General features: G+C 30.5%; 2 protein-coding genes, 2 non-coding genes and 1 pseudogene across 4 annotated transcripts; 4 read left to right on the forward strand and 1 right to left on the reverse strand.

Moving 5' to 3' along the window:
* The first annotated feature begins 37 nt into the window (after nucleotides 1-37).
* LOC137813127 (small nucleolar RNA snoR99) lies at nucleotides 38-142 on the forward strand. Its single transcript, XR_011081362.1, has one exon. It is a non-coding gene; the product is annotated as a small nucleolar RNA snoR99 (small nucleolar RNA).
* Nucleotides 143-231: 89 nt separating this feature from the next.
* Nucleotides 232-333, forward strand: LOC137813174 (small nucleolar RNA SNORD14; annotated as a pseudogene).
* Nucleotides 334-799: 466 nt separating this feature from the next.
* On the forward strand, nucleotides 800-889 carry LOC137813103 (small nucleolar RNA snR60/Z15/Z230/Z193/J17). The gene has a single exon (XR_011081341.1). It is a non-coding gene; the product is annotated as a small nucleolar RNA snR60/Z15/Z230/Z193/J17 (small nucleolar RNA).
* A 1,052-nt stretch (nucleotides 890-1,941) lies between these two features.
* Nucleotides 1,942-4,744, reverse strand: LOC137812874 (chloroplast processing peptidase-like). Its single transcript, XM_068615109.1, has 5 exons — nucleotides 4,271-4,744; nucleotides 2,985-3,122; nucleotides 2,626-2,712; nucleotides 2,470-2,537; nucleotides 1,942-2,371 (listed from the first exon to the last, which is right to left on the reverse strand). The coding sequence occupies exons 1-5, from the start codon at nucleotides 4,691-4,693 to the stop codon at nucleotides 2,227-2,229; spliced, it is 861 nt and encodes a 286-aa protein (XP_068471210.1). The 5' UTR covers nucleotides 4,694-4,744; the 3' UTR covers nucleotides 1,942-2,226.
* Nucleotides 4,745-9,925: 5,181 nt separating this feature from the next.
* LOC137812876 (polyol transporter 5-like) lies at nucleotides 9,926-11,722 on the forward strand. Its single transcript, XM_068615110.1, has 2 exons — nucleotides 9,926-10,166; nucleotides 10,241-11,722. Exons 1-2 carry the CDS (start codon nucleotides 10,064-10,066, stop codon nucleotides 11,605-11,607), a joined length of 1,470 nt encoding a protein of 489 aa, XP_068471211.1. The 5' UTR covers nucleotides 9,926-10,063; the 3' UTR covers nucleotides 11,608-11,722.
* Nucleotides 11,723-19,192: the final 7,470 nt, after the last annotated feature.

Consider the following 19,192-nt stretch of genomic DNA (forward strand, 5'->3'; position numbering starts at 1 on the left):
TGAGACTTTTCGTCAGCCCTTTTAGGGGTGTCTCTGAGTTCTTTAGGGATGTACGAGTCTCTAACATTCACTTCATCCATCTGTTTCACTTTGTCAGCTCTATTTTCTTGTGTTTTGCTGATCATTGTAGGATGGAATATTTAATCTAAGATGGTAAAATTGATGTACTGTAATTGGCAATTTTAATCTATCCATATTTTCCAATTTCAATTTTATTATTATGCAATGAATAGTCTGTGATGATACCAATGAAAGCTTGTTTCTCTAAACATTCGCAGTGGCTGCCTAAGAGCATGTTAATGCTGCTTTTTCCTTCCTTGGATGTATGAGACTATAGTTCTACTATCATGTTTTGGCAATAGAAATACTTAATTTGCTCTTTTCAACTATGATATTATGATCCCCAACGACGGCAAATACGAAGTTTTTCCGTTTTCGCCAGCTCATTTTATGTCCGTCTACATTCATTGTTTTTTTTTCTACAATGCATTAATAATTTTATTGTTCTGTTTGTATTCTTTATAATTTTTGTATTATTGTATTAGAAATTATTTACTGAAAAATGTAGGGAGTATTTAGTTTTGCATTTGCATTTATCAGCTTTTGAATTGTAGAGGCTACTATATCTTATAAGTTAGGCAAATACCTATCCGAGTCAGGTACGCTACCCAGTAGGAATGCAACTGGGCCACTTATAGGAGCATGTCAGATCGACCCAAAACCGATCAGTCTCGAACTCTCAAGGCTGAGGGGCTCTCTACCGATAGTTGATCTAGTTGTTGCGTTATAATTATATAGGAAGGGTCATGTGATGATCATAAGCATAGTTCAGATGATTTATCTGTGATTATATTTAGTTTTAGTCTTTCGCTCCTATCCGATGACCCTTTCATTGATCATATTTAACTTAACCTAATTTTATTATTATGCAATGAATAGTCTGTGATGATACCAATCAAGTCTGTAATAAAATTAAGTTCCTTTCAAACAGTCTCATCTCCTTGTATTTTCTAAAGCAGTTGGATATATTTACTATTCCAACTAGTTTTGTGTTGCCTTTTTGGTTACTTTGCGCTTAATTTACCTTGCTTCTCTATAAATATTATTCCTGGTTTTAGTTAATGTCTTAATCATCGTTTAAACATCACATAAGCTCTATCCTATTATAATCATGCTTTACGAATTGACAATTTTTTGCAAACTATTCATGATTCAAGAAGGGGTTTATGCTTTATGGGTTGTTTTTAATTTTGGCTAGCTCTAAGGGAGGATGGTGTTTCTTCTGGGCTACCTTAGGGAGGCTTTTATGCCTTAGGATGAGGTTAAAATTTTCTAGGAGTTTTTTGGAGTAAAATTGTGAATATTATTTTACAGATTGAGGTGATTCTTGGTTGTCTTTTTGGAATTTTTTTTGAGATCGGACAAGGAAATTATGGGTGAGATTTCGGTGTAAACAAGTTGGCCAAGAGTTATCAAACTTAAGTAATGGAGAAGAAACTTAGCAAGAGCACAATTGAACAAGACAATAATTGGAATGAAAAACATCAAAGATAAAAACATATGATGAAAAAAAGAAGATAAAAGAGGGTGATGAATACTTAATCAAATGTACATAACCACATAGATTTGCTATAAACTATTAAATATAAATCAATTTTTTGCTTTAAAAGCCTTTTTTGTGTTTATTTTATGAGGTTTATTTAGTTAAATTGGCCTAAATAGTCTCTCCTTTTCTTACCTCTTTAAACTGCCAAAAAAGTGTATCAAGGGACCTTTTTAATTCAAGTCCACTCTGGTAATAATACGATGTTAGTTTGAATTCTACATTCCATAACTTTAAAATCCTAAATAAGCTTTATAAATTTTACTTGGTAACAATCAAATCAGCTATATTATACACACAACGCCTTTCTTCCAAAATAATCAATCATTCCTCAAAGATTCAATAACAATCGTAAACAATTTATCATTTCATAAATAATAAAGCCATTTTATAATGTAATACAAATCAATCGTTCTCTAGAGGAAAAGTAAATTCCTAGAAAGCTCTTTTGTTACGTTTGTGATGCACTATGTTTAAATAAATCTTGTTTGCATCTAAATTATGAGCATTTACATAAATATGTTTTTCCAACTTAGCAACGTTCTCTTTCTTTTCTAAGATTAAGACTAACCTCAAAAATTGGCATATTTTACATTATCCACACTAATGGATGGCAAGTGTGGTCATTGAGAAGGTAGAGCAGTCTCTGTATTCTCCGGCGTGGTCTCAATACTGCAACTGTCCTTAGAAACTGTGCCAGCAATTCTATTTGGTGGCCAATACCGAAATACTGATCTGCCTATGATGTTCTTCGATGGCAGGGGACCCCTAACAAAATCACATTCCATTCACAACATTATTATCAAATATGAAAATAATAGTAAAAAGAATGAATGTATGACAGGATACTTAAAAAACATCATTACCACACATGGGAATCATAGCTGTTATTCCGGTTGTCACCCATCACAAAAACGTAGTTTTCTGGTACTCGCTGCAAAACAAAACAAATTATGTAGTTCCTTAGGATCAATAGAGGAGAGAAAGACAACAGAACCAGAATATTAAAATATATAACTTACTGTGGGTTTCATCTCATATGCAGGTGGTTCAAGAATGTAGTCTTCATTCCTCTCAACCCCATTAACTACAAGATGCCCTTTACGGACCTGCAAATAATTCAATTGCTCACATTTCAGCCTAAGCTGCTGAATCAAGCACCCCATTAATCTAGCTTAAATTATAAATGGCTACTAAATGCTATTCATGCAGACTTTGAAGTTCCAATTACATATAACAACCAGTAGCCACTATCTAACCAACCAAGTGGAAAAGTGAAGGTATGGACAAACAAATGATAACATGACTATGAATGTAACATCCTCAAAAGACAATACCATCACAAAATAAGACTATCAATGCTCTTCTCAAAAGATCTTACCTCCACAATATCACCTTCCTTTGCAACCACACGCTTTATAAAAACATCGTCGTCACTATATCCAACTTCTTGAAGAACTGGAGGACTTTTAAATATCACTATGTCACTTGCACATGGTTTTCTAAAATAGTAAGAAACCTGAAAAATGAAGATGTATCTTTACAATGGAGATGCATCATGGCCGAAGTAAGTCTAGCTGAACCTTGATGTTAAAATCTATTATAGCTAAATTTGACACTTTGCCTCACAACACAAGTATCCAAGCCTACATGTACATATATATTTTGCGAAGTAGTCAAATTCAACATTAAACACTTGTCATCAGAACAAATACGTACAAACAAGTAAAAAAATAAAAAACTATTATCTACAAATTTCTAAGTTGGTAAATAATCTGTTTAAGCAAAACAAAAAGAAACTGGGAATTTACCAATTAAGTCTACCGTAATCCCCATAAGCTAGTATATGTCTCACAACAAGAAATTTTTAGATCCATGTTTTACATAGTTAAAAACTTTACAAAAAATTTCAGAGAATCAACATTTCAATCACTAGAACCCACAAAGGTAAGACACTTATAAACATTTCATGAAAAAAAAATTCAGTTAATGGTTTGAAAAGTAGTGTCTTAAAAAGGAAGTAAACAAACTACAACTCTTATGTTTCCAGAGCCTTACAGACTCTCCACACATTATAGAAAAACGCCAAATTCTTATAATTTCCAACAAATAGCTGAAGTTGTCATGAAGATGAATATTCAGCTCTTCACATACAGACACACCATAAATCATAGCAGAAAGCCTAATCAGATGATGATGATAAAATCTATTAAAAGGGAATAGCCATATCCACACACACAAGATGTTGTCTGGACTCTTTTTTCCTTTTCATTGGTGGAGTAGTTAATTTCAACATTGAGCCAGTCTCATCATGTTTCAACTAAACCGACTCTTCTAAAGTGAGAATAGTACAATTTCAGAGGATAAAGTGTACTTGCATTCGTCGTTTAAAAAATTAAATTTCAGATTGTGATCAAGATCAAATACATGTTTCACAAACTTCGAGTTTAATTACACTTTCAAGTTTAAACAATTGATTTCTTTAATCATTAATTACCAGTACACTTTATCTCCAAATAGCATTCTCCTTGCCGTAAATAGTGCCAAATCCGAGCTGAATATCGTCAAAGTTTCAGTCCTAATCGAAAATACACAGCTAATAGCAAGTTCATGAACAATTGAACACCCTTTTGAAATTAGAAGAAGGTAAAGGAACAAAAAGGCTACCTTTTCAGCAACAAGTCGATCGCCAACATCAAATGTAGGGTACATTGACAGCGAGGGAATGTACCTAGGCTCCGCCACGAAGGTGCGAAACGCAAGGGAAATTGCGATAGCAGCAAGCACCGTTTTGGCGTCATCAGTAGTGAAATTCAACCACTCCGGCAAAGGCCCTTCTTTTTTCTCCGCGTCCCGGTCACCCCCACCGTCTCCGCCTCCGTCTCCACCGCCGCTGTCGTCGGACTTGAGGACCGCTTTGGTGTCCTCGCTGGAATCCCTGAACGCTCTGCATAGGAAATCACGGCGAGAGAGTGGTGCGAAAGAACGCGTGGAATTGAAAGGGAAATTGATGAAATTAGAGAGACGGGGATTAGTGAAGTTAGGGTTTTGAAGCAATGGGAGTGAGGGAAAAACAGAGAGAGAAGTCATCTTGTTTGGTTGTAGTTGCAGTTTGAGACACCAACCTTACCTTACAAAGGAAATCTTATAATACTGATTTCGATCAAGAGACTTTGTCTTCTTCCTGTCAATTTTCTATTCCATCTTCACTCTTTTTTTTTTTACTTCCTACTTTTTAGTCAATCTTCGATTCTATCTGCATTTAATTATGTTAGTAAGATTTTCATGGATTGTATAAAGGGTAAAATATTCTTAGCATAAGAATTTTAATTTGGCTTGTTCTTTTTATCAACTTTGTTAAGATCTTGTTAAATTATACTTGAAAGGTATATTAATTATGATGTGATAAAAGAAATGCATGTTAATTGTGAGCTTTGTGTTGTTTTGGTGTATTTTTGGCTATATATAATAATATGGACAATGTTTGTATAAATAAAAGAAATGACATAAAAAAATTATGCAAATCTGAAAGTGTTGGGAATTATGATGTTATGCAGAAGATTGTGTATTGTGATTATTTTTGTTAGAGAGATGTTCGTGATGGGGGACCTTGATATTGTTTATGAAATGTGTTTGAAGAACAAAAGAATAAGATAATAAAGTTAAAAAAATAAAAAATAATGAGAGCAATAAAAGAAATTTGGTAGTATTGTGTGATTCAATATTTTGGATTATTACAATGACTCTATGGGGGGTGTATTGAATATGGAGTGGTGTAGCTAGGATTGGGTGACAAAATTGGATGCATCACAAATTGAATGAGTTAGTTTGTGGAGTTCATATATGATTTTTTTTATTTTAAAAATGGAATATGGGAAGTTTTTTTGTAGTGTTTTTTTTTTTTGCAATATATTGGTTTGTATCCAATTTTATTATAATGGTTAAAATGGTCAATTAACAAAATTAAGTTTGTATATTATACTTTGTATCAAATTAACAATGATTTATAATTTCTTTATACATAAGGTTAATTTTATGGTTAAGATGGTTGGTGGACAAGTTATTTTTATAATTCACACACCTTTTTATAATGTACTTTGGATGGTGAAAAATATTTAATTTAAAAAAAAAATTAATTTTCTATTTTAGATTGTTCATGACAATGAAAAATACTAGGTCCAAAACTAGAAAATGATTTTTTTAGAAACAAAGACTAAACAACAATGGGTTCCCAAAATAGTTCTTAAATAGACAACATAATAAATTTGAATTTCAAAAGAAATCCTTAAAAGACAACATTCACATGCCTAAAATTGGTTAGACCTCATTTGGACTCTAGTTAACCTACTTGATTCACTTATTAGACAAATCAACCTACCCAACTTATCTCTTGGTGAGTCCTAAAATGCTTAAAACAATTGAAGTTGGCATACTTATGTGTTTAGGATTTAGGGTTATTAACTAAAATGTTTTTGTTTTGCACTGAAATCCTGATATGAGTGTTATAACTCTTGAGGAGTGGAGATTTATATCTAGTCGCAATTGAAGTTTTGTATTAGTCCTGACAATGGAACCAATACAACACTCTAATTGTTGTTAGATATATGATCTCAATTTGATAAAACGTTTTTGTTACACCAAGTTTATCAAATTGGCGTCGTTATCGAAAAGCACATGCCATTGAATCTTATAAATTGATATTCTTTCATTATATATACATATATATTTGTGTTTTTCAAAATTATTTTACTATTGTACGTTGTTTGGTTGTTGAGTATTATAAAAATTTGTTCCAGAGGTGTATGAGCAAGAACATACCATATATATTATATCCTCTAAACCTCGAGTTGAAAGAACATGCAAAGAGATTACAAAAAGGGATTGAAGTTATATAATTCTTGATACAACTTTATCTAGTTATAAAACTAAGCATTCTCGTTTGAAGAAAGTGAAAATTAGCAAAAGAATAACTTTAGAATAATTGGTCAATCTAGACATTGGATATTAACCCTCATGTATTCAATTTCCATAACTACTACTATAAGAAGAAATTAATTGTGAACTTAAATTCGGATTGATACCTTTATTTTTCAAATTTCATGAACTTGAAGGAGAAAACATTCACAAACATCTAATGGAATTGAATATGGTATGTTCAACCATGAGTCTAGTTAATATATTTGAAGAATTGATCAAGATGAAAGGTTTTTCCATTTTTAATTGTGATATGGCAAATGAGTTGGTTATAAGTATAACCTTAAAACCATTATAATTAAATTTGTTACTAGATTACACTATTTTTTTTAATTTTTTTTTTATTAAAATTGTTGAACAATGACTTATCCATACTAGTAATATTTTTTTACTATTATGATAATAACGAAAGCAAATTATACAACTTTTGTGAAAAAAAAAATCACTTGATTAATTGTATATATGATCTTATGTCAATGTATCAAAATATTTTGGAAATTTTATAATTGGTAAAAATCTTATTAAAACAAACAAAATTTTATTAAATTAACTTAAATTTTTGTTGTGGAGAAATTTTCTTAAAGAAGTCAAGTACTTAATGTGCTGTTATTATCAATCAACGAGAATGTGGTTCTTTTATGAATTAACGGTCTTAGTTATGATAGATATGCATCAGTTTGTCATGCATGTAATATGTTTAAGAAACACCTTGCACAGTTTGGTGTTTATCATCAGATATATGCATAACATTAAATTTGTTATATTTTAAAAAAAATCAAATTAAATTAAACATGATTTTTAAAAATATTTTGAAATATATATTTGGTTACTAGCTAACATAGTAAAATGTATTTTATATCATAAATGGTGAAAACTCAAATTTGGGCTTATTATTAGAAAAAGAAAAAGAGGTATGTTTTGTGGAAAGATGGTAAATGCATTGTTATGAGATGTAATTAGAAGCATGTTGGAAAAGGTTGTAAGAATTGATACATTAATATCTCAAGTGTTTTTTTTTTAATTGATTAAAAAAAGTTTGATACATTATGTTGGTATCATAACATATCATTATAAGTATGCGGGAAGGATAATTATGAATACGCTAATTATTACTTTATTAACCAGCTTCATTATGTTTAATACCATTATTTTCTTATATGGTTTATATTTTTTTTATAAAAAAATGTAAATAAATAGTTTGTTAAACTAGGTCAGGAAAGTTGACTCACGTTTTTCAAATAAAAAAATTATTATTTTTATTTTATTATTTAAATAATGCAAAATATACTAATGTAATGTAAATCATTAATACATAAAAAATTAGTTATTAATTATAATAAAATAATTTAATATGTAAAATAATTATTATTTTAATTTAATATATATTAATTAATTAAAAGCATACAAATATTTATATAATTAAATAATTTTTAATATATATAATACAAAATTTAAAAAACTAAAAATAAAAAAAAGTTAATGGGCCGATCCATCTTTATGAAACGAAACCGACACCGATGGATTCCTATCCTATCATTCAATGAAAATGAAGTTTCCTTGCTTGTTCATTAATATCTCATTAATGCTTCAAAACTATTTTTTTATATTATTTTAAATTGCTATTAATATTTTTTGAATATATATAAGTTAATAAATTATTAAATGTAATTATTAACTCTTTTAAGATTTTTGTTTGTTTGTTTTAAGTACATTCTTTATTTCAAATTTGACTGATAAAGCTGGTGATCTAATTTTTAATAAATTAGTTTTTAATTTAAAACAGGTGAAACTAATTAATAAACTCGTTAGTATATATTTTTTATTTCAATAAGTGATTTTATCTAAATTATATTGTCAAGTATGTTTAATTAAATTAAATATTTACTTATATTCATTTCTTTTATGAATTTAAACTATTATTATATTGGATTTATCATTTTACAATTTTGTTGCGTTTAATTTTCATATGTAATCACAGTTTCAACAATATTTCAATTGGAACTGCATAAAAGATTACAAGTAATGAGTAATAGTATGTACAAAATGAAAATGGAACAAATATAGATAAGTCATTATTGATAAGCAAAATAAAGTATTGTTATTTATGATGGGAAAAACGCACGCGGAAACAACACATACAATCACGAATCAACTGCAGAAAAATAAACGACACAAGATTTAACGTGGTTCGATTGCCAACTGCAACCTACATCCACCCGAACAACTATTATGTTTACATTATATTCTATTGCACACCAATTACAAATACAATAAGAGATAAATAGAGATAATAAAGGGATATAATAATTAAGCTCACTTACTAAACATGTGTCTAGTCAGCCCAACCAATTGGTCCTGACTTCATATCCAACCATTTATAAGCAAGAAGGTCATAAATATAAATTGTTTAAATATTCTACCAAACATTTGTGTGAGTTAGAATCCTCATATTGGTCACAATTAATTATTAATTAGTTTCTATTACGTGAATTATAAAGTTCCTTGATTAGAGGAGAAGTAGCCTAAAAAATTAAAGATATATATTAAATTTAATGGATGTGTCTCTAAATACTAAGTCGATTTCAAGACTAACATACAGATTTGAACGATACCTAAACAGGACATGGCTCTCTCAACTTTGAGCATTGACAAGACACTATCCAACATAGAAGATGCTGTAACAATACAGTTATTCAGGTTTAAACATAAATATAAACACTCTTAAACGGGTAAGACTAATACCTACCGACACATAAATACAACTTTACATTATATTTCAAATGTAAGAAAATAAGTTTAAATATAAATAAATTTCAAATAGCTTATATTTTGTCCTAAATATTGATAGAAGTCTCTATATATCAAGTAAAAGTCGACTGATACAAACAAATTTCTTTAAGTTTAATAGAAGAAAAACAGACAAAATAATGATTAAACATTATGTAATACATGATTCAAAATTTTAATTTGACCTACTAATAAAAAAATATAAAATTATAAATAATTACAGTTTTCGAAAAATCATTATTACACATTAAATATACTGTGTCAAATATCGAGATCTTCGTTAATGTGTCACAGTATTTTTAGAGATGCCATGAAAAAGAATCCTTCCCTTAATCCCAACTTTCAACAACCCTTTTATTTGTTAACATCATTTCAAAATTAGTGATATGAATAGACATAAAAAAAAAAGTATGTATTTATGGTATAAAAGAAATACCCTTTTATTTGTTAACATCATTTCAAAATTAGTGATATGAATAGACATAAAAAAAAGAGTATGTGTTTATGGTATAAAAAAAAAGATATTAAGCTCATTTAAGTATTATTATTTTGATGTTGCATGAAAGTGATTGTCTTTGTTTGTATTTAAATTGATTAATAATTTTGTTAATTTGGTATATGTGGTGATGGTTTTCTCTCATCTCTTTCTTTTCTCTTGTTCGTTTTGTGGAAGCTCACATTCACAGTCACAAACAACTAATGGAGAACGGCAACGCCAAACAAACCTCTCCCACTCGCCTCAACACCTTCACGGTAGTCTCGGCTCTTCTGGGTTCCGCCACCTCCATTCTCCTGGGCTACGGTGGGTCACCGAATCACTCAATCTCTTTTTTCCCTCATTTTCTTTCACTGATAGAGCTCTGATTGGATACGCAGACATTGGGGTTATGAGTGGCGCCGCCTTGCTCATAAGAGAAAACCTAAAAATATCGGCGGTGCAAGAGGAAGTGCTAGTGGGCACACTCAACGTCTTCTCTCTAATCGGATCACTTGCATCGGGAAAAACCTCGGATTACATTGGAAGACGCTACACAATCGTCTTATCCTCGGTGACGTTCCTGGTGGGCGCCATCTTGATGGGTCTGGGACCTTCCTTCGCCTTCATCTTGTGCGGCCGAATGGTGGCAGGCATTGGCGTGGGTTACGCCCTCATGATTGCCCCTCTCTACACCGCAGAGCTCTCACCGGCGATGACACGTGGCTTCCTGACATCGCTCCCGGAAGTGTTCATCACCGTAGGGATCCTCCTCGGCTACATCGTCAACTACTTTCTCTCTTCCCTCCCTCAACACATTTCTTGGAGACTAATGCTGGGACTGGCAGCGCTGCCCGCAATCGCAATCGCTTTAGGCGTCATCGCCATGCCGGAATCCCCCCGGTGGCTCGTCATGAAAGGAAGAATCCCCCACGCCAAACGCGTTCTTCTCAGAATCTCAACTACTCCGGAGGAAGCTGAATTACGGCTTCACCAGATAACCAAAGCTGCAGACCCAGGCCCAGAGAATTGGCGTGGGCAGGGCGTTTGGAAAGAGCTTTTGGTACGGCCCACTGGGCCCATCAGGCGGATGCTGGTTACTGCCGTTGGGATTAACTTTTTCATGCAGGCCTCCGGAAACGACGCCGTCATATACTACTGCCCGGAGGTATTCAAAGCTGCTGGAATTCACCGGAAGAAACAGCTTTTTGGGGTTAACGTCATCATGGGAATTGCCAAGAGTTCCTTTGTTTTGCTTTCCGCCCTCTACTTGGACAGGTTTGGGAGGAGGCCTCTTTTGCTGTTGGGCACCACTGGGATGGCCCTGTCGCTGTCTGCGTTGGGCCTGGGCTCCATGATTCTCCAACACTCCACTTCCAAGCCTCTTTGGGCCGTTGTGCTGAGCATCGTGGCCGTGTGCGCTGATGTTTCGTTTTTCTCTGTTGGGCTTGGGCCCATCACGTGGGTGTACTCGTCGGAGATATTTCCTTCCAGGCTTAGGGCCCAAGGGTCGAGCCTTGCGATTTCGGTGAACCGGTTGGTGAGTGGGGTGGTGTCCATGACGTTCTTGAGTATTTCGGATAAAATAACGTTTGGAGGGATGTTTTTTGTGCTGGCGGGGATTATGGTGTTGGCTACTGCTTTCTTTTATGTGTTTATGCCCGAGACCAAGGGAAAAACCTTAGAAGAAATGGAAACTCTTTTTGAGGATAATAAAAATAATACTGAAAGGAACAGAGTGAAGGAGACGGACATGGATGTTGCTTAGGGGAGGGTTCTTGGTAAATTCATGTATCTCTGCTTTTATTGTGTTTGCTTTATCCTTTGTAGTTTGCATGATTATATCTAACTTCTTAATTTATTTAAACAAATTCTAAACATAACGACTTAGTTTGATCGTTAAACATAAAATGAAATTGTCTTAAAATGTTATTGAACAAGGATAAAAAAAAAGAAAATGATTATTTTTTTTATTGGTCGAATTCAAATGATTTCTGAGTAGTCCTTTCACTTTTTTGTTTCTCATCTCCGTGAACTCTTGACTCGAATGATATTTATAAAAAGTACTCCGACACTCAAGTAAAAATTTTGTGTTTGACACTTGATACTATTAGTACGGAATGATAACGTATCTCTATTAGTACTGAATGATAACGTATGTGATTCTTTGAATATGTGTCTATCTATATAATTATCATAAGTCTTTTGTTATTGAATCGGATTAAGACTTTGGATCATAATTAAAAATGTATTACCTAGTATTGATTATTGATTAACTCCATCGTGTTGCTCAATGTTAACTGGTTACCAAACTTCTAAGTGTTGAACGGGGTACATAAGAAAAAGTTAACATATTAAGATTTTTATTCTGATAAAAAGATTTGGTGAGTGTCCTTTGCAAGTTAAAGACATCTTGGTACATTTAGTGTTAACTGAGACGAATGACACTATTCATTACATCCCTACATTGCTACACTGTTATATTCGGAGGAAATACTGTTCCTGAGCTAAAATAAATAAAAAATAAACGGTTGTGGAAAACCATCTAAAGAAAGAAAATATTACACATATAATCTTATTTTTTATGCATAGCTAAAATTCAATCATATATTTCATATAACATAAACATATAATTATATTATAACATAATTGATAAATATTTAATTATGAATGATATAATTAATTATATAATATAATATAATATAATAATATAAAATAAATTAATATAATAATAATAGTAATAAATATTAAATATAAAGTAATGATAATAAAAATAAACTTTATTATAATAACTAATATAATATAATCATACACAAATTTTAATAATTTTTTCTTAATTTTCTTTCACTTTCTCACTATTCCTTTTAATCAAGATAATCTCATTTTTCATTCTCTTTCTTTTTATTTATTCTCTTTTTTCGAATCCAAACATCCACCAGACGGTTGACGAGTAAGGATAACTGAAATGATTAAATAAATAAAAATTAAGGTCAAAATATTTGTATTCTCACATGTCAGAATCAACTTATGGATATATTTATAATTTAACTTTACTGAAAAATGTTTACTTGAAAAAATTGTTAAAGACAAAAGAAATATAAATTTAATGTTTGTCTACTCAAAATGTAATATAATTTAAATAGTTAACATTGATATTATGGTTGTTCATCATGACTCTTCCACATTTGATTAAAAAAAATAGATTATGGTGGGTCATAAGATTGTGACTTAATATGTTTGACATATCATGCACAATTGGGTTTGTTTTCACGGGTCGACCCGCATAAATTGAAAATTGATTGAAAAAATTAGAAATAAGTTCTTTGTAATTTTTAATTCTATTTTGAGTATTTTATAAAAATAACGAATTGTTGCAACTATAATAATTAAAAGAAAAACTCAAAGATTAATTTTTTACTATCTCCTACAAGTAAATATGAAAATATATTATATTAACAAAATAATTAATTAAAATATTTAGTTATATTCAACCCAAACAATTTTATACCGTAGAAAAAGATTAAAAGAAAATATGGATTACTAGAATAGCCACTCCAAACTTGGACCACGTTGATTACGGATTATGAAAGACATACTTATGTGGACGAATAAGTTTAAATGTCTAATTCACGTTACATTTTTTTATTTATTTTTTTTACTATGAACAGTGTCATCTCTAATTCAATATAACTAAATTAAAAGTCTTCAAATTATAAAGATGAAAAATCTATAGAGGAGTAGAATGAATCTAATTATAGTGGTCCAAAGTCACTTTTTTCAATGTGACCTAACTTACTTCATGTAAAAACTTTGAGATAGAAGATTTTTAACTTATTTATTAAACAAGTCAATAAAAAAACATGTGTGAATCTCACACCACTTAGGAAAAATGAATGTGGTCATGTACCCATTAGAAGAAAGTAGAGAGCAAAGATAATTTTTTTGAAAAGAAATAAAATTGTTAGCGAGTTTGATCAAAAATAAATATAAAAAGGTAAAAATTGGTGATTGATATTTTATTTGCTTATTTTAATCCTTACATTCAATATATATTTTTAATCTATTTTCTATTTGCTTTTATTAAGATGCTCCATAATTATGAATGTAAGAATTTTGTTAAGGGCATTGGTTAGAAAAAATAGAAGATGTTAGTAGGATTTTAAAGTTATGTGAAAATATATTTATTAGGCAGTGTTAGTTAGTGTGATCTCTTATTAGAAATATAATCTAACTTATCTATCTTAAGAGTTTATTATATAGATATTTAATAAAATTACTCAAAAATAATAGTAAAAAATATTTATAAAAAAATTAAAACTTATAAAATATATTTTTCACTGTAAACAGATATACTCTCGAATATTCTACCTTAAAAAAAAAACTATTCAAACTTTGAAACAGAGGAATATTAATAAATATTATATTTTAAAAAAGGGACAAGTTTTGTAGCTTTTTAAACAATGTTTAATTATTGAGACTTGACCTGTCTTCTGTATTTCAATATTGATGAAACAAAGCAGCGTGGTCCTGTTACCATCTCCGTGGAGTTATGGACTAGTTTGGTGTATTTTGGTGTATTGAGTGATAAAAAAAGTGTGTGTACATATATATATTTTGCAGCCAGAGAGAAATTAAAGTGAAGTGATGGTAAAAGAATAAGCAAAATATGTATGAGTTGAGTCACGGGTGCTGAATCCTTCATAAAATCAGGTACTCTGTTCCTCACATCACACCACACACACGTACCAAAAAAAACACTTAGGGTTGACATTAATCTTAGTCATAGGCCAAACACCGTACCACAAAATCAAATTTCCCAGTCCATGAAATTACTCCTAATGCACATGTTTTAGCTTCTGCTAGTGCCACCATTTGCTCAATTCAAAACTTATCCCATTGGTTCAATTCAAAACTTGAAACACTTTTTTGGTGACTTTTCTCACGGCATTATTTGGGTCCAATGCTGTTGTCTGATTCTGCAAGAGGAACCTGTTTGATGCAAACTTAACGTTGAGGATTTGAAATTCCAACCTAATCTCCTGTACAAATATCCTATGGTTGCACCAATCTAAGTGGTACATGTGGTATTTAAGGGAAGAGAAGAAAAAGAGAAGAAAAAGAGAAGAAAAGCATAAACCATACGTCATGATCCAAATGTCAAACTATAACACCTCCCCATGCGTTCATTGACAAGCCATAAGCTAACAAAAATGGGGTTCAGACCCTTTTATATATAATCATCATAAGCAGAGGAAACAGAGGAATAGTGTGGCAAGAAATCCATGTAATAGTAATTGTATCTTCTTGTCATTAACTTCATGTGAATTTCAAAAGCTGACTGTAACTATCCCACACTGTCTGTTACCCCTTGGTGGGGCTTTTCAACTAGTAAAGGGCAAGAGCTTCTCGTTTCCATGTGTCCTTATGCGTTTGGAACCTTCCAAGACTTTCAGATGCTCTTCACACACACACAAAAGTCCCTTCTCCTCATCATTCCAAACACATTTTTCAGTACTTATGGTTAATGCATTTCATTATGCTTCCCTTCTAATTACAGAAATCATTTAATCATTTCAAACTGTCATGGATTCATGATTTTTTACCACTTTTTCAAGTACACTTATATAGATTGTTGACAATAACAAATAATAATGGCATGCACTGATTTCTTTTTGCATTTTGAATTTATCTGGTGTATTAGCATGCACTTGCCTATCATGTCAAGATTAGGTGAAATTGTAATGATATTTTTTACTCTGTAAAGTGTTTGTAAACTTATTACGAGAGTGAAAAATTACACTAACTTCTTGAAACAACATGTACCGGTCGGTACTCGATGAATCACTTTTAGTCTTGGTGATCGATCGTCTAGATAAAAAACATCTTAAAGCATGCAATAAATAACAGTAAGTCAAGGTGTATCCTGGAATATACAAAAATATCTCTTACAAATCAGTTAAAACAGATTAATTGAAAGATACACATTCCTACGGAACCATGATGCACGTCAGTTAGTAACTAATGTCCAACCCATTATGACCAGGGTCCATAAACAAATGTTATAAATAGAATCATCAGTAGAAGAATAAGGTACGTTTTTCTCATTTTTACCAAAACTTGCTCTTAAACTAAAGTACTTACTTGAACTCGATGTATCTTTTACATCCGACCAAACATCAACATTTGAAAAAAAAAGACTTAAACAACTAAAAAATCATTGACACGTCAGCAATTTTACGTATTATCTAAACTCTCGAGCCTACACATTTACATAACATAAAATATTTCTCAATATGCACTAAATATCCACATAGATTTAAATATATGTGTATACAACTGATCTATTAAGCAGATTCTGGAGGATTGGGATTACAGTGTAATAATTTGTGATAGTAGATTAAGATGGTTTAGTGGGAAAGACAGAAGTTGTTGATGTGGCAAAGAGTTGAAATCTCAAAGTTGTCTTGTAACTAGCAGACGAGTGGAGAAAGACGCGAGCATGGTGACAAAAATGGTTAATGAGATCCATTAAGAAGGGAACATTGATAAGGTGACAATACTACCTTTGTCCTCCACTCCCATATCTCACATATCGAAAATCAAATTTCCCACATTCTTCTCTCTCTGCACCATCAACTTTTGAAGCTTTCTATATTCAGAGAACTGAGAAATATAAACAAAAACATATACTAGGAGATCCCCCACCGTCTTACACTCATTTTCAAAATCCAATAAAAAATAATGATAAAAAAGAAGAAGGGTCAAAATCAAACCGCGAATACATACATGATTGGTGTCTACTCTGGACTCCATATTTTATTCAACCCACTTTCTTGGTTTAGGGTTAATGCACTGGTTACAGCTATATGTCGCAAATGGAAACTGCATTTTGATTCAAATGATTTCGTGTAGACTCATTCTTCAAGAACTAAGTGGTTCAAAGGGATCCTCTCATCTCAGTTTTCTCTCAGTTGAATGCTATAAATATAGGTACTAGGTTTTACTGGTTAATGCTCACTGAGACCTCTTGTACCACTTCCTTCGGTTATCACCCAATATCCTAAACCATATTATTCCCAAGAACACCCAATTTGAATCCAGATGAATATTAATAGAATGAGATTTGAAGAGCTTTTCAATATGCTATCTATTCAAGTGTTTAAGGTTTAAGTTGGTCCATTGTAATTTGTGTGCGAGATTAGGTTTATAGCTTAAAAGTTCCGCACTATTTGTTTTTTTTTTATATAGCTACTAATTGTTAAAGGTTTTGAGATGTTATAAAAGTTGAAATACTCTGAAATATTTCATTTATTTATTATTAAAAAAAATCAATCTTAAAGTTTAATAGTCATGTGTACATAAACCTATCAAAGTTGGTTGTTTTTCATAAAAGAAAAAAGAAGTAGGAGATAATGGTTAGGTAGTTTGTTATCAAGTAAACTATTTATCATACGGACTACACTGATACGGACACAAAAATATGTATAATATCTAAAATGTAAGACACAGGTACACAGATCTATATATTACATAATTATGAATTATATAAATTGATAATAAAGATTTATGTGCACAAGTATGTTTCAGAATATATTTTGGAGCAGAAAAATGTTTTTCATGACTGTTTCATAAGAATTTGTTTCTTATTTTTATAATCATAAAAAAATTATATAATAAGTTTGAGTTTTTAGAAAATTAATGTATTTTTCATTTTTAAAATTGTATTAGAACTGTATTAAAATTGTTAGAAAAGCAACAAATACTTCTTGAATTAGATACTTCATGAATACGTGTCCTACAAGTGTCATACGAGTGTCGGTATCCGATATAAGTATCGGACGTCGACATGCTATTTAAGAGAAGTGTTTGATATTCATAAGAAGTAAATGTTTAATTTTATATTAGAGTAAGCATAGATCACGGGACTATGAAGATTGGAAGGAAGTTTAGGTAAAGATTCTTAAAGGGTTATTGAAAAGGCTATGGTAATGTAGGACTTTGTTATTAATTTTTATTTCTGTTATTGTGTATTACTAGGAGATGCCACCAGCTTTCGTTTTCTACTATTTGAATTTCAAACATGATTAAGCGCCATCAACTAAGAAACAGTATAAGTATAATTAACGTTGTTCACTGTGGTCCCCTGTTTCTATATATATCCCAGAGCAAACATATCCTGCACTTCTTAAATTGTTTTTTAACTCAATTAGTACAATTACCCAATTAATATAACAATAATAATAATAATAAATTAATTTCAATAATTTCGCCTTCAATACAACAAATAATTGTTTCCATTACTTTAGAGTACTTTTATCGAGGAATATTGCCGAAAAAATAATTGTATTTAAGCAACGCCATCTACACTTTCATCGTATTACGTTTGTTTCAACAGATAAAAAAAGTTGACTAAAAAAAATGCATTCTAAATATTTTCTTTGTAATCATATTATATAGACACGAAGTAATTATCAATTTTGTTGATAATTTTCGTCGTACCAATAACTTGCTAATAAATATCATTATATAAATTTATTTTTTTACATGGATAATGTATAAGTTTGATATATTCGCTTGTTATAACAAAATTTAAAGTATGATATGTATGCAATACAATTATATTAAAAAACAGTTTAAATAAATTCATTATCAATTATAATGCATTTATATTACTATGTAATACCTGTATTGTCTATATAATTATATATAATATATTTATTTACTTTGAAGTCTTTTGGAATCAAATTCTTATTAGACAAGATATAAATTTAATTATCAATAAACTTATAAATTTGAATTTTTATACGTCAACATATTTAATAATTAAAAGAGTAAAAGATGCGCAATTTTAATAGTACATTGCAAAAAATAATATGTTAATAATAATATATGATGTATTTATTTAATATGTTCAACCTTAAATATATTTCAAATAAAAATTATATTTTTAATTGTTTTATTATGTCTAAATAGTTTCATATTATCTAGAGTTAGTAACAATTCAAATATATCTTTTTAATTTCTATGAGATATCTTTTAAACATAGATAAAAGTTCAAAATTTAAAGTAGATAATATCTAGTTGAAGTTTAAATTTTCACATTAATCTTCATTCTCCTTACACATTGTTTCAATACATCAAAGATGTTGGTTTGTCGTATCTTTTGAGGTAGAAGTTATTTTAATATGTAACTATAAAATAAAATGAGAAATACAAAATTTGAAATGAACCTTATATTTTTTATTTTTTTTTCTATCAAAAATATACAAAATTAATATGATATCTTAGTAATAATGGTTTGTTTAACTTATGAGACAATCTACTATTGATCCATTAATGGACCACGAGATGTA

Source organism: Phaseolus vulgaris, chromosome 2 (genome assembly GCF_000499845.2).
Source record: "Phaseolus vulgaris cultivar G19833 chromosome 2, P. vulgaris v2.0, whole genome shotgun sequence".
Taxonomy (NCBI): domain Eukaryota; kingdom Viridiplantae; phylum Streptophyta; class Magnoliopsida; order Fabales; family Fabaceae; genus Phaseolus; species Phaseolus vulgaris.

Excerpts from the sequence above, each read along its gene's own strand:
- LOC137812876 (XM_068615110.1), top strand. The coding sequence starts at position 10,064 with ATGGAGAACGGCAACGCCAAACAAACCTCTCCCACTCGCCTCAACACC. Across the intron at positions 10,167-10,240 it reads CTCCATTCTCCTGGGCTACG|ACATTGGGGTTATGAGTGGC; the intron begins GTGGGTCACCGA and ends TTGGATACGCAG.
- LOC137812874 (XM_068615109.1), bottom strand. The coding sequence starts at position 4,693 with ATGACTTCTCTCTCTGTTTTTCCCTCACTCCCATTGCTTCAAAACCCT. Across the intron at positions 2,538-2,625 it reads CATATGAGATGAAACCCACA|CGAGTACCAGAAAACTACGT; the intron begins GTAAGTTATATA and ends TTTGTTTTGCAG. Across the intron at positions 2,372-2,469 it reads AGCTATGATTCCCATGTGTG|GGGTCCCCTGCCATCGAAGA; the intron begins GTAATGATGTTT and ends TGATTTTGTTAG.